The sequence below is a fragment of the Branchiostoma floridae genome, unplaced genomic scaffold, assembly GCF_000003815.2.
Source record: "Branchiostoma floridae strain S238N-H82 unplaced genomic scaffold, Bfl_VNyyK Sc7u5tJ_1439, whole genome shotgun sequence".
Classification (NCBI taxonomy): Eukaryota; Metazoa; Chordata; class Leptocardii; order Amphioxiformes; family Branchiostomatidae; genus Branchiostoma; species Branchiostoma floridae.
Genome location: NW_023365716.1, coordinates 735,876 through 750,228, shown reverse-complemented (window position 1 = coordinate 750,228; position 14,353 = coordinate 735,876). Strand labels below are relative to the sequence as shown.

General features: G+C 44.3%; 5 protein-coding genes across 6 annotated transcripts in view; 2 read left to right on the top strand and 3 right to left on the bottom strand.

The window, feature by feature from the left end:
* Positions 1-7,123, bottom strand: part of LOC118407695 — a 13,882-nt gene extending 6,759 nt beyond the window's left edge. Inside the window, exon 1 of the mRNA XM_035808213.1 lies at positions 6,407-7,123. Within this exon, the coding sequence (XP_035664106.1) occupies positions 6,407-6,635 (229 nt within the window). The 5' untranslated portion in view covers positions 6,636-7,123. The remainder of the gene's footprint in view (positions 1-6,406) is intronic.
* LOC118407668 (tropomyosin-1-like) overlaps positions 1-14,353 on the bottom strand; it is a 1,169,601-nt gene that overhangs the window by 420,465 nt on the left and 734,783 nt on the right. The gene's annotated exons all lie outside the window — the stretch shown is intronic.
* Positions 1-14,353, top strand: part of LOC118407610 (zinc finger protein 25-like) — an 865,280-nt gene that overhangs the window by 147,794 nt on the left and 703,133 nt on the right. The window lies entirely within an intron of this gene.
* The window catches only part of LOC118407627 (zinc finger protein 525-like), a 976,997-nt gene that overhangs the window by 268,444 nt on the left and 694,200 nt on the right, over positions 1-14,353 (top strand). The window lies entirely within an intron of this gene.
* The window catches only part of LOC118407658, a 19,142-nt gene continuing 16,016 nt past the window's right edge, over positions 11,228-14,353 (bottom strand). The window contains exons 1-2 of one of the 2 annotated variants that reach the window (XM_035808174.1): positions 13,093-13,291; positions 11,228-11,708 (exon numbers count right to left, since the gene is read on the bottom strand). In XM_035808174.1, the coding sequence (XP_035664067.1) occupies positions 11,561-11,708; positions 13,093-13,262 (318 nt within the window). In that variant the 5' untranslated portion in view covers positions 13,263-13,291 and the 3' untranslated portion in view covers positions 11,228-11,560. Of the gene's footprint in view, positions 11,709-13,092; positions 13,292-14,353 lie in introns of those variants that run through there. The other variant, XM_035808173.1, reaches the window with a different exon arrangement.

Sequence of the window (14,353 nt, the reverse complement as noted above, 5' to 3'; positions counted from 1 at the left end):
TTAGTGACACACGAAAGCACGCACACACGCTCGCGCGCTCGCAAACACACACAGATTCACACACTCTCACAAACTCTCATACACACACGGATACATTCGCACACAGATACGCACACACACACAGACACACACACACACACACACAGACACACTCGGACAGACACACACACACATGCGCATACACACAAACAAACACACGCACACACACACGCACACACACACACACACGTACACACACACACACATAGACACACACACACGCACACACACGCGCGCGCTTGAGCACACACACACAGACACACGCACACACACACAGACACACGCACACACACACACACACATACGACCATAAACGCACGGACACGCACACACATACGCATACGCACATGCATGCACACACATACGCGCTCTCGCGAATGCTGCTGCTAAAAGCATAACCTCCATTTTCTTTCGGTATATCATGTAGCATGGTAGCAATTAATTTCCCAGCAGACCCTAGAGTACCAGAATATAGTATCAAAACGTCCTACGATTGTAGGATCTGCTTGGAGATGAGGTAGCTGCCAGAAACCTGCCCGTAGTTAAGGAAACAAATCTCTGGTGGTGTCTGTAACGGATCCTTTCGATGACGTCACGGTCACCTTTGTGTCGACAGGACAAACTGACATTTCCCGTCCGGGAAACGCGCCAAAATCAGCGCACGTGTGAATTTAGGACTGTATGTCTCTGTTCTTACTACACTGCCAAATCAGGGCTCGAAATACCACCTGCATATGCAGTCTAGTGCAGGTAATATTGGAGCTGTGCAGGTATTTCTGGTGTCTACCTGCACCTAACCTGCACTGGTCCATGTACTGGGATTTATACATAAATATCCTATGATGTAGGTGTATGTGGAGTGTTACTAGCTGTATTGACTGTTACCACCTATAGAGTATAAAAGGTAAAATAGCAACGGTTCCTGAACAATTTTAGTATGATCCATACTTCCTAAATTCAGCGTGGTGCAGGTAAGATTTGTCTGATGCAGGTAATTTTCAATGTTAGCTTCACCAGTGCAGGTATGCAGAAAAAAGGATTTCGAGCCCTGTACATAGCCCCTTGTTAAAGGTGGTAGTTCTCAAGATGGTAAGTTTGTCTCAGTTCTAATCCAGAAACGCGCCAAAACCAGCGCATATGTGAATCTCTATTAAAATGTGTGTCTCTGTTCTTTCCACACTGTCAAATGGCTCACAGGAAAAGGTGACAGGTCTCAAGATGCTGATAAGTTTGTGTCTGTTCTGAACCTGAAACGCGCCAGAAATGAAAACAGTTGAAAGGTGTGAATTTCTAACTGTGTGTCTCTGTTCTTTCCACACTGCCAAATGGCTCCCAGTAAAGCTAAGGGCACAACGTTAACTCGCTGTATGTGCAATTTGTCCGTACGTTTATTTGGGGGGGGGGGGGGTGGCACATCCGCCACGTATTTCTGAAAACGTTCAGGCTGTACAGGGCAGGCGCGTCGCCCGTACTGGCACGTACGGGAGGCCAATTCGCAGCCCGATGGCACACAAAGTTTTGCCTGCACGTAAAGTTCTACGGCGTGTCTGCGTGCTCCATAATCCGTCGCATTCTCTACGAGTTCGTACGGTGGCGGTACTTACGTATACCACTTACGGATCCCAAAAGGTAGCCCGGCACGTACACAGCATGTATTTGCACGTACGGGGGGCTGTGCCCTTAGCTTTAAGGTGGCAGTTCTCAAGATGATGATAAGTTTGTGTCTGTTCTAATCCTGAAACGCGCCAGAAATGAAAACAGTGAAAAAAACTCATGTCTCTCTTGTCTATAGTTTTCCTTCTGTTTCGATTTTGCTACAACCCGGCACGCGTGAACCTCTAACTGTGTGTCTCTGTTCTTACTACACTGCCAAAATGGCTCACAGGAAAAGGTGGCAGTTCTCAAGATGCTGATAAGTTTGTATCTGTTCTAAGCCAGAAACGCGCCAAAACCAGCGCATATGTGAATCTCTCTTAAAATGTGTGTCTCTGTTCTTTCCACACTGCCAAAAGGCTCACAGGAAAAGGTGGCAGTTCTCAAGAGGATAATAAGTTTGTCTCTGTTCTGAACCTGAACACCTTGCCAAACGACTTAAAGAAAAGGGTTACAGTCGTCAAGATGGAAATCGACCACATGCACAACAGAACAGAAAACCGAGAAGGGTTGGGGAAAACTGGTTACCAGATCTTCTGTGGTGGCCCAACGGTCACATAGTTAGACTAGGGCAGGGTTGTAGCCAGCCTGAAATCATTTTCAGTCCCCTCGATTTTGATTCAGAAAGAACAAGACGTCGAGCCGAAGGCATAACGTTCCTAAGGGGATCCGGGGGCATACTCCCCTGAAAAATTTTGAAATCTAGACCCTCTGAAACAAAAATTTCCTGCATTTTGAGGAGTAGATTTTGCTGGTAGACTAAGCTGTTCATCTGCTTTGGTGAAAAATTACACAAGAAGACAGTTTTTATATCTTTACTGACTTTATATATAGTTTTTATCCATTACAGAGGATGGAATGGGCAAAATTTTTTTCAGTCCCCAGCTGCAAAGTTCCTTCAAAGGACTGAAGGACGGGTGATGGCTACAACCCTGGACTAGGGGATAGATGGGATGAGACATTGAGATACCACTTCGGTAAGCAGCTGGTAAGACGTAGCGTTAAGCCACAGATGTAAAACGTATGGGAGGATAATGCTAGAGACTGAACAAAGATGGCACTTAATGAAACATAAACTGTAGAACAGAAAACCGAGAAAGGTGGCCAGATCTTCTGCGGTACCCCGACGGTCCAATAGTTTGACTAAGGGATAGATGAGATTATTGATGCCGAGATACCCTACTTCGGTAATCCGCTGCAAAGACGTTTCATTGGGCCGTTCAAAAATATCTGTTGGGGCGGGGGGCTGTGTGAAGAGGTTGGATTTTACAGAGGGGGGGGGGGGGAGGGGGGGGGGAGGGGGGGGGGATCTGGCTCTGGATTTTTTTAAAACAGAGACCTAGGTCAAGATAGACTGGATTTCGCTTTTCTACAATCGTACAACGAGGTAAGGAAAAAAAGGTGCATCTGAATCTTTCTATGACATTTTCAGTTGCAGTACTGTAAGGTGCACTCGAAGGCAGTAGGGTAGAAACGAAGAGGTGGTATTAAAGTGCCCTGGAATGAAATAAAAAGGGGATAGACGCACTCGGAACTCAGATGAAACCAGAGGGGGGGTCGAGGCCTTACTGATGAAATTATAGATGGCGTTGATGCACTTGGATGAAATTAAGAGGGGGGGTAGACGCACTCGGAACTCGGGTCAAATCAGGGGGGGGGGGGGCGAGGCCTCAGATGAAATTATACAGGGGGTCATGCCACCGAGATAAAATCTAAAGGGACACTCGGATGAAATGCAAAAGGGGGGTGAAGCTTGGATAAAATCCCTGTTCAACCCCAACCCCCGCTCATTCATTTTTGGGACACCCCATTTAAGCACAGATTTACGCAGCTATGAGTCAGTAGAAAGTATTCTGGCATGTAGCTTGTTTAGAGTAGCGTGGGAGGCTGTTGAATGATGTTGTCACCCTCCCTTCAGTTCCCCCTGTCCGACAGAAAACAGGCGCTTCAGATAAACAATATCAATAAACAAAAGTTTCCGCTTCGGTCGCCGGTTTACATGTCCCACCTCCAGTTACTCTCCAAGCAGAGGTTCGGCTAAGGCTGTTTTTGACGCGCTTCTTTAGAACGCTTTTGTCGGGCTTTTGTTCTATTTACATTTTGTTCAGGGGCTTCTAATAAGCAATATCAATAAACAAAGGTTTCCGCTCCGGTCGCCGGTTTACATGTCACAACCTGGCTGGTTAGAATAGGTGACAATCTTCTAAGATCTTCCAATGCTCGTGCCAAAAAGAAACAGATTGGCTTTTGTTCAGATGAAACCATCGTTGGACGCATTCGGCGTTGGATCGTTGGATTTCTTTTCTATCATTTTTTCCGTCAACCTTTGGAGCCTGGTAAAGATTTCCATGACTGACTTGACTTATGACTTATGTCCAGATTTCCATACGGACCTCATACGGACTTGAATATATACGCACATGTGAACCCACCTTAAAACGAGTTAGATGCGTATTGTGCGTACGACTGCACATAAAATGTCAATAAGGACCTCATACGGAGTTGATAAGCACGTTTGTGTGACCGTACCTTTACTAGAGTTGGGTTCACACGTGCGTTTATTTTCAAGTCCGTATGAGGTCTGTATAGAGTCCACGGTCTCTACCAGGCTCCACGGGTCACTTTAAAAATATTAGAAATTGCACAAATATAGACATGTAATATGCCAGACGAGTTAGCAAACTATACTCATCGGTCAACTAACTCCTTTGGCATCTACATTTCTACTATTTTCCAGCAACCACTGGATCCTAGTAGAGACTATTAAAGATTTCCATACGGACCTCATGCGGAGTTGACTCTATACGCACGTGTGAACCCACCTTAAAACTGAAACGATTGAGATGCGTATAGTGCGTACCACTGTACATAAAAAATGCCAATACGGACCTCATACGGAGTTGATAAACACGCTCCCGTGACCGTACGGGTACTAAAGATAGCACGAAGGCTAACGTTAATGCCCTCAAAAACTGCACTGCTCCACGTGACAGATCAGTAGGTGAAAGTTCTCACCTTAGCGGAAGGATCTATTGAGGAACACGTGTTGTTGGTTATGTCTGGTTACAGACACGGCTTCACTTAGTTAACACTTAAACTCACAACACGGAAGCCTGGATACCAGTTGTATTATAGCTACCGGGTCTCTTCTATCCTCTCCGTATTTGCGGACGTATCACCGAAAAGAAGACGTGTTGTTGGTTATGTCTGGTTACAGACACGGCTTCACTTAGCTAACACTTAAACTCACAACACGCGGAAGCCTCGCAAAACTCACATCGGAGCCAACAATACAGACAATGTGTTGCGTAACTGGTAGAACGTTCAGCTCGGAATCTAGAGGTCCGAGTTCGATCCCCGGCGTGCCATCGACGTACTGCCCGTGGGAAAGGCACTTTACATAACTTTCCTCACTTCACCCAGGTGTAAAAATGGGTACCTGACTTTGTTTGGGGAGGTAAAAGGCTTCCCTTACCTTCTGTCTGTACTGTGTATGTGGCACTGTTAATATAAGTTACTACATGTACCTTCAGTGCAGTGCCACATTGTCCTCGTCTGTCCAAAAGCAAAAAAAAAATCAATACAGAAGAAATCGATAAAGACTGGTGACAGACCAAAGCTCTTATATGTTCTTTTTTTTTTTAAAATCTACTTTTGACTAGTGTGGCCAGCGGATATAAAGAAAACGGTACAAAATACAAAGTTCGACAAAAAAGCTGGGGCCGAACCTCTGCTTGGAGAGTACGGTATGGGCTGGATTTGTACCACACGTTTAAAGCAGATGTAAGGAACTGGTACATTTTCAATGTTTGCACCTGTTTCTACACCATATATATATTAGGAGACGTAAAAGTAAAAAGGCCGACCTCTGACTGAGGACGGAGCATGACACTTTTTCCGTTAGCTAGTAGACATATTTATAAGTGCAATACGAATTTTGCGAACCACTGTTTTAAGGTGTGCAGGATAAGATAATACAATCAAGCTTTATTGACAAGACAAAAGGTACAGTGACTTTTGTATGGCCAAATATAAACTACAAGAAGTGGATAAAACTCTACCAACTAAATAATATAGGATGATAAGAAAACCACCATACAATCAGGGCATGGGGTAAACATGGGTGTCACTGTCTTTTCTAATGACAAAGCAGTCTTTTATGTATTTACTTATCTTAGCATTAAGACTGTTAAGTGCTATAGGGCTGATGTCAATTAGGATTTTACCATGGTCAATATTGACCGAAGGAGGCCATAAAAGCATTATGAGGGCTGTCGGATCTAAAGATTTAGTCAAATGTACTTCTGGTATCGAGTATCTTGAAATCTGTAGTAACGCTAGTTCACCTTTCTCCGTGGGGTAACCTATATCCGTTGTACTTAAGAACAGGTGATTTGGAGGTATCAAGTCGACGGACGGTGGTTTCAATTGCAATGTTGCAGTATAAAACCTAATTAAAAGTTTTTAATACTGACGGATAAAGGTTACCGACGGATAAAGGTGAACTAGCATTACATAGTCAAGTCTACTTCTGGTATCGCTTATCTTGAAATCTGTAGTATTTAGACATAGGAATGTGTATATAGATAGAACTTTATTGCACGACAATTGCACATGGTACAATGTATGGCAAGAACTTTTACACAAAGTACAGAATAGAGACATAGAATAAAGCTTAACATCATATAACTTATATATAAAACGTAGTACTTACACCCCGCCATGCCGTTCCCGACTGCCGGTCCCGTCTCGTGCCCTGTGTCGGGCCGGCCGATGAAGACGTCTGTGTCGGGGTCCAGGCCCGACCCCTCCCGCCCGTACCCCGGACTCTCATCGATGTAGACCGTCTCGATCACGGACCGTCTCGCTAGCGGGTGGCCAGGCGCGGCACTGGCCAAGGTTAGCGCCAGGACCAGGTATAGAACTCCGCCGTAAGGTCTCATCTTTGTGCCGCGTGGCTCACAGAGCAGGACTGGACGGTCTCTACTTAGTACCTGTGTGAGACGACTTGGAACTGTGCAAAGGGATGAACCGTTAGTGTTTCGGGAAGGCTGCAAATGTGACGGGGCGATCCGTCAATGATGCCGTGGGAGGTTCGGTTGGAACCCTGATCAAAAATCTTAAGCCTACAACCTTATTAATCCGCTATGCGACGAAACATCACGGTGTTGACGGATTGCTAACACTCTGCGATAAGGTGTCGGTCTTTTCAATACCTCAACGACCGACTATGAGGCTGAAATTAGCTTCGACATCGTCTCGACATGGTAACGTGGACTAGAGAGTCCCCACAGCAAAGGAGAACAAAATGGCTGGAAAAGCCCGTCAGAAAAAGAACTGACAGTACAGCTTCCTACACTCAGAGGAGTGAGCGTCCTCTTGATGACTGTTAGTGGGTTTTCCCCTCCAATTTTGCCGTTTGGCCTGAGTCCATTCCAAAGTTAGTTTTGGAGCCGATCTCGGAGCACAAGTGGGGATGGTTAGTCACGTTGTTGACGTCATGAGCACGTGACCAGGCGGCTACAGGTGGGAACTGAACAGATGTCAGTACACCGCACGCATGCGCACTGGCCTCCTGCGCTGGGACTGTTACATTCAATGATTCATTTGGTTTATCGGAAATATGAAAGTCTTTCTTTTGAGATTTCTTGATTGCGCGATTTTATAAACTTTAAGATAAAAAAACCCACCCCACACCCTACTTGCGCCCTACTCACCAAGAATAGGTTCGGCCCTGGCTGTTTTTGACGTTTTCAGGCGCTTTAGTCGGGTTTTCTTCTTTGTCAAAGTGATCTCGAACCAGTTTTACTTTTAGCTCACTGAAGAGCTAGTCTTCCACTGGTCGTGACAGAGAGGACAGATGTTATGTACAGTATTTACAGGTTTATTGTACCGGGGAAATTCCCTTAGCTCTTTACAAGCTTAAGCACAATGAACAGTGGACCACGGCTTAACGCCCTGTCCTAAGGACTGCAACCCTTTCCGGTAGCGTGCATGTCGTGTGAGCGACACAGCCGGAATCGAACTCAAGGCTTCTATAGCTAGTTCCAGAGGCAGGGCTGCTAACCACTGGACTACGCGCGCTACCCTAATCGTAATTATACCGTTATCTTCATGATGGCTGACCAAATATGAGCAAAACAGGACGAAATAGCCCAATAAAACACCCGAACACGTTATAAAACAGACAGGGCCGAACCTCTGTTTGTAGAGTACCAACACCCACCTCTCAGTACCACATGGGCGTTTCTAAGAAGAGCAGCTATTAAAAGGTGGACTCTCACTGCACTTGGGGCACCGTTGCGGCACTGTGGGGTTCGTTCACTGCAGCACTGTTTTGTTATTTTTGCGACTTCTGATAATTTAGATATTGCGTAATACGTAAAATTATGACTTAGAAGACAACAAAATACACAAAACGGAGGAAAATTCGTTCTTTATCTCTGAAATTCGTTGAGTCATCTACTAACCCCGCAGTGCCGCACCGGTGCCGCAAGTGCAGTGAGAGTCCACCTAAAGACAGATAAGGCAGTCCAGGGAAATGTTCCGTTAGTGATTGATCGGATCCAAGCCTTCAAACGTTCTGCTATCTTCACTCCAGCCCCTCCCCCATACCAACCCGCGGTTTCCCGGTTAAACAAATAAACACACAATCCACAGAGTTAGTCCGCACCGCCACGGGAAAATAAACCCTTTCATTTTACGGGTTTCCAGAGAATCGGATTCGCTTCACTTAAAAAGCACTGAGTGTTCGAACCGGGGTCAGAGATTTATTTGTTTATTTGAATTCATCACACAGTGATTGGGAGGGCAAAACAGGTTCGAACAACCTTTACAAGTTGCCCTCCCTCACATAAAAATAACACCAGTACATACAAGTCAATAACATACACGCAACAACATCAATACATACAATACAGGTCATAATACTGGTCACATATATAATATTGCTTCGAGGTAAAATTAGTTTCTTTTTTTCGTACTCTTATGCACAAACAAACACACATACACACAGGAATAAGCACACACACACAAAGAGGAATACACTCACATGCGCACTCAAAACACACGCAGGTGAACACACACACACACACATGCACACACACACGCACACACATATCTTACGTAAAACCAAGTAGATTCAATTCAAACTTCCTCTTTAAATTTCTTTATTGCATATAACCCTTTCCACCACAAGCCAAAATCCTCCACACCCAGATAGAGTGTCTGAACAACACAGTTTAACTGTCAATGCAAAACTAAAATAATCCGCAAGGAGTCGCACATTGTCGAAGCTGAGTAGCCTTAAAAGTTGTACTTGGTGAATGAAGAGTTTCGGTTCTAAGAGTTGTATGGCATGAATGTAGACTATTGTGTAACACATTCTGAACTGTTCTGATAAAACAGTTTTAAGTTTGCTATGTAAAAACACAAAATGTCCAAAAAGTCTACATCTGGTTTGAGAAAAGACCCTACAACCGATTCAGCCATCACAGATTATGGCGTTAGGTCTAAGTTAGTAAATACAAAAAAAAGCGTTCTGTTAACTTATCACCATCTTTTTTTTTCTAGTATGGCCATGTTGATTTGATTATATGGATGACATCCAAAACTCCAAAACTGATGCGAGAAAGTCACACACAGGTGACATGGCTTGTAGCCAGGTTCATCTGGTGTTACGCATTGTATATGCTATCTCATTTAGAAGACGATACTACCCATTTTCAACAACTACTATTGCATAACCAATACCATCAACTATCAGTACTATAAGAAAGTATGAATAGGGTGTTGCAATTGAATCAGAAGGAGATCTAATGGAAATGTGTTGGCATGACGTAGTGAAACTCGATACCCAATGGAAGCATAGAGACTCATTTGCATACATATTAGGAGAGTTTCCATCAACAAGCTTCCCTTCTTTATTGTCACCCCAGCACGGTCCGAACTGCTTACGTATGCAGAGATCAACAAGAAACAAAAGGTTATTTTGCGACCGGCAGTAGTTGAAGGTGAGTGGTTAGAAGTGAAATACTGGACAAGAGCCCTAAGATTTGGATGGAGGTCCTGTGCTTAGGGGTGCTTCGAGCGTCAAATCTCTACACGCAAAAGAACCCACCACACTTATTGATAAAAGTAGGAGTGACCCAGTGTGCTTGGCTAAAACTTTGAGCCGCAGCATGTGTGGGCATGGCGTTGTGAAACTCGATACCTATATGACATCATAGAGACTCATTTTCATAAATATTAGAGAGTTTTCATCAGCAAGCTTCCATTCTTTACTGTCAACCCAGCACGGTCCGACCTGCTTACGTATGTAAGGCCGTGTTGATTTGATGATATGGATGACATCCTCTGGGAACCACAAAATTGTCCCATGACATTGCAAAGCAACAACTTCAAGTAAAGAAGAGTCTTATGCATTGTGCAACTAAATAGTACAGACAGAGAACACAGAGTTTCCAGTGCAAAGTATACTCATTGGTACCGTATTTGGGTATATTGCTCAGATAACCCCCTGCAAATATGGTAAAATACTAAACAGTGGAATATCATCGGATCCTACACATAAACGTACTTGTTGTATACCAGATCGACTCTGTTCGAGGCTCGATTCCGTGTAATAGGAACCGGCAGGATCTTGAGCTCAACGACCACAGACCGTCTCGCTAGCGGGTGGCCAGGCGCGGCACGGACCACGGTTAGCGCCAGGAACAGGTACAGGACTCCGCCGGACGGTCTCATCTTTGCGTCGCGTGGCTCTGTGGGTCAGGACGGTCTGTACTTGGGCGAGACGACTTGGGACTGTGCGGAGGGACGAACCGTTAATGTTTCGGAGAGGGTCCGAATGCGGCGGGGTTAACCATTAATGATTCGGGGGAGGGGGGGGGGCTCAGTTCGAACCCGGCATTCAGTCTTCTTCTCAGGCCACCACTTCAGTCTGCTACACTCTACCGCTTTATTACTCCTCACACGTCTTTCCTTAGATACTTATTTTTTTTTCTACAAACACGTACACATACTCTCACACACACATACATAGAAGCGCGAGAAGCGCGCGCGCACACACACACGCACGCACGCGCACACATACACACACAATGTCACATAAGAATAAGTAGACAGAAGTACAACTTACTCTTTACTATTTCTTTATTGTATTCACCCCTCTCAACATACACGTGAAGCCAAAATCCTCAACAGAACAGGTTAAAAAGTTAAAAAAAAACAACAAAAGAACAGAAAAAAAAAACAACAGAAAAAAAACACCTGGTCATGATTCACTGAACACACAATATAGCTGCCATTGCTAAAATAATCCGCACGGAGGCGCTCCTAACCGAAGCTACGCTGATTACCGGCTTTCAATTTGCACGTGGTTGATGGAGAATATCGGTTTAAAGAGTTGTATGTAAGGAAATGGACTATTCTGTAACGCATTCTGAACTGTTCTAATACAACAGTGTAAAGTTGGTATTACATATATATACTACACATGCTACATTATCTTATAAAACTGAGAAATGTGTTCGACGTACGTTCGTACAAATGGGATTGATCATATCAATAGGCTGACTTTGCTATTATTGCCAACTGTTTGCATAAGTCCATTTTTACTGGAATGTTTAAGCGAACTGTTTTACATTCCTACAAAGGCACAAAGTGGTAAAAGATCAAAAGTAGACCTAAAAGTCCACACCTGATTTAAAGAAAGACCCTACAACTAATTCAGCCATTGTAACTCTAGGCTAATGATTTTAAACTTGCTAACCGACCTATGTCGAGAAATACGTCTTCAACCATAACACACCCCTCTAAGATCCTCACTGGTCTGGCCCGATGACCTTGGCCGGGTCCTACTTGAGCTTCATGGCAAGGTCACGGAGTTGGTAGATGCTCCTCCAGGGTCAGCATCACCGGGACCTGGAGAGGTGACGTCTGCGGTGTCGTCATTTCCGCTTCCGGTCATGTCAGTGCGTAGAACTGCCTCATCTGTAGTTGTGGGAACGTCACCGCTACACATGGGAACATCTCCAGTGTTAATGATTGTACAGTATCAACAGGACCATACCATGTTCAGGATAAAAGATACAGAAAACAGAATTTCTGTTGCAGTACCAAGGTACTACGTTGTGCAGTAGTATAACTAGCCTGAGTACCATCCTCGGAGTCTCCGTAGTGACCGCTGGCTCCGTGGTTAGCTAGCGAAAGTATTGAGCCAGCGGTCACTACGGAGGATGGTACTCAGGGTACAGTATAACAGCACAATAAGCAATTTACAACATCACTTTGTTAAAACCATGATAAGTTATCTGCTCAGTACTTTATACAGGCTGTAATCGGTGACCGTTACGGCCGATGCACTTATATTCAAGTCACGGACGTTTCTTTGTCAGGCCATTGTCAGCACAGAGAAAGTCACGCACAGGTGTGTCTGTTAGATCTGAACACCAAAACATGGCTTGCAGCCAAGTTCATCTGGTGTTACGCATTGTATTTTATCTCATTAGAAGTAATACAGACGATATTACCCATATTCAACAACTACTATTGCATGATTAATACCATAACCCTAACTAAGCATAGTGAATATTGAGATCTAATGGAAATGTGTTGGCATTGCGTTGTGAAACTCGATATACCTAATGACATCATAGAGACTCTCATTTGCATACATAGTAGGAGACTTTTCATAAACAAGATTCCGTTCTTTATTGTCACCCCCAGCACGGCCCAAACTGCTTACATTTGCAAAAGATCAACAAGAAACAAAAGGAAGGCTGAGTAGAAGATATGCACCAGTAGTGCAGGTATGTAGGCCAAAGTTCACCCATGACATTGAAAAGCAACAATAGTCTTGTGCATTATGCTACAAGTACAGACAGTACCTTAAACTATAGTTACTAGACTACGTGCACTAACGGGCGGCATAAAAGTAATCTCCAAGCAGATCCCACGGTAGCATAAGATAGTATCAAAAGCTGCCACATGAGTGAAGCCGGCCTAGGGGTGTGCTTCGCTACCATTACAAATGGACACCTCTTGGCTGACTACACTCCTTGGCAAGTTTGGTACTATCTTATGCCATTGTAGGATCTGCTTGGAGATTGGCATAAAGTCGGTTTCACACTAAGAAATGTTTACAGTCATAAACTGGTACACTCCGCATCCCAGCTCAAATATACACGGAGTCGTTCAGTCAAACCTTTTCTAGTGACCAACTCTACATCATAGTACATAATGACCACCTGGTCATTGATACACAGTCAAACCTGTACAAGTGACCATTAGTACATAATATACTCATTGGTATTTGGGTATATTGCTCAGATAACCCCCTGCAAATATCGTAAAATACTAAACATTGGGATTTCATCGGATCCTACACATAAAACGTACCGAATAAGGGCGTCGACATCGATTCCCGGGGATTGATCCCGTGTACCCTCCACAACTTCCACGAGTTTAAGCTTACAGACAACAGACCGTCTCGCTAGCGGGTGGCCAGGCGCGGTACTGACCACGGTTAGCGCCAAGAGCAGGAATAGAACGCCGCCGGACGGTCTCATCTTCGTGCCGCCTGGATCTCCTGATCACGACGGTCTGAACTTAGCACTTGTGCGAGACGACTTGGAACTGTGTGGAGGGACGAATCGTTAATGTTTCGGAGAGGGTCCGAATGAGGGGAGTGAACCACCATCGGTTCGGGGGGAGACTGAGTTCGAACCCGGGTCTCAGTCTTCTTCTCAGGTCACCACTTCAGTCTGCTACACTTTCCCGCTCCCGTACTCCGCACGCGCATTTCCTTGGATACTAGAATAGACACTGGGCGAATCTTGCTACTTATTTTTTCTTCAAACAGGCACACATACTGTCACACACACATACATACATAGTAGATACATACACGTAAATACCTTCCGAGACTCGCGTGCACACACACACACGCACACACACAGAATGTCACATAAAAAGAAGGAAATAGAAGTACAACTTACTCTTTACTATTTCTTTATTGTATACACCTCTCTCTACCATACACCTGAAGCCAAAATCCTCAACAGAACAGAAAAAAAAACACCTGGTCATGATTTACTGAACACAGCTGCCATTGCTAAAATAATCCGCACGGATGCGCTCCTAACCGAAGCTACGCTGATTACCGGCTTACAATTTGCACTTGGTTGATGGAGAATATCGGTTTAAAGAGTTTTACGTAAGGAAATGGACTATTCTGTAACGCATTCTGAACTGTTCTAATACAACAGTGTAAAGTTGGTATTACATATATGCATGGATGCTACATTACCTTATAAAACTTACCAAAGCGTTTGGCGTTCGTTCGTACAAAAGGGCTATTAATAGGCTGACTTTGCTGTTATTGCCGACTGTTTGCATAAGGTCAATTTTACTGGAATGTTTAAGCGAACTGTTGTACATTCCTATAAAGCTACAAAGTGGTAAAAGATCAAAAGTAGACCCAAAAGTCCACACCTGCTTTAAAGAAAGACCCTACAACTCATTCAGCCATTGTGACTTGAGGCTATTAATTTTAAACTTGCTAACCGACCTATGTCGTCAGAAAAGAAGAGAAATACGTTTTCAAACATAACACCCCTCTAAGATCCTTAGTCGTCTGGCCCGATGACCTGCCCGAGTC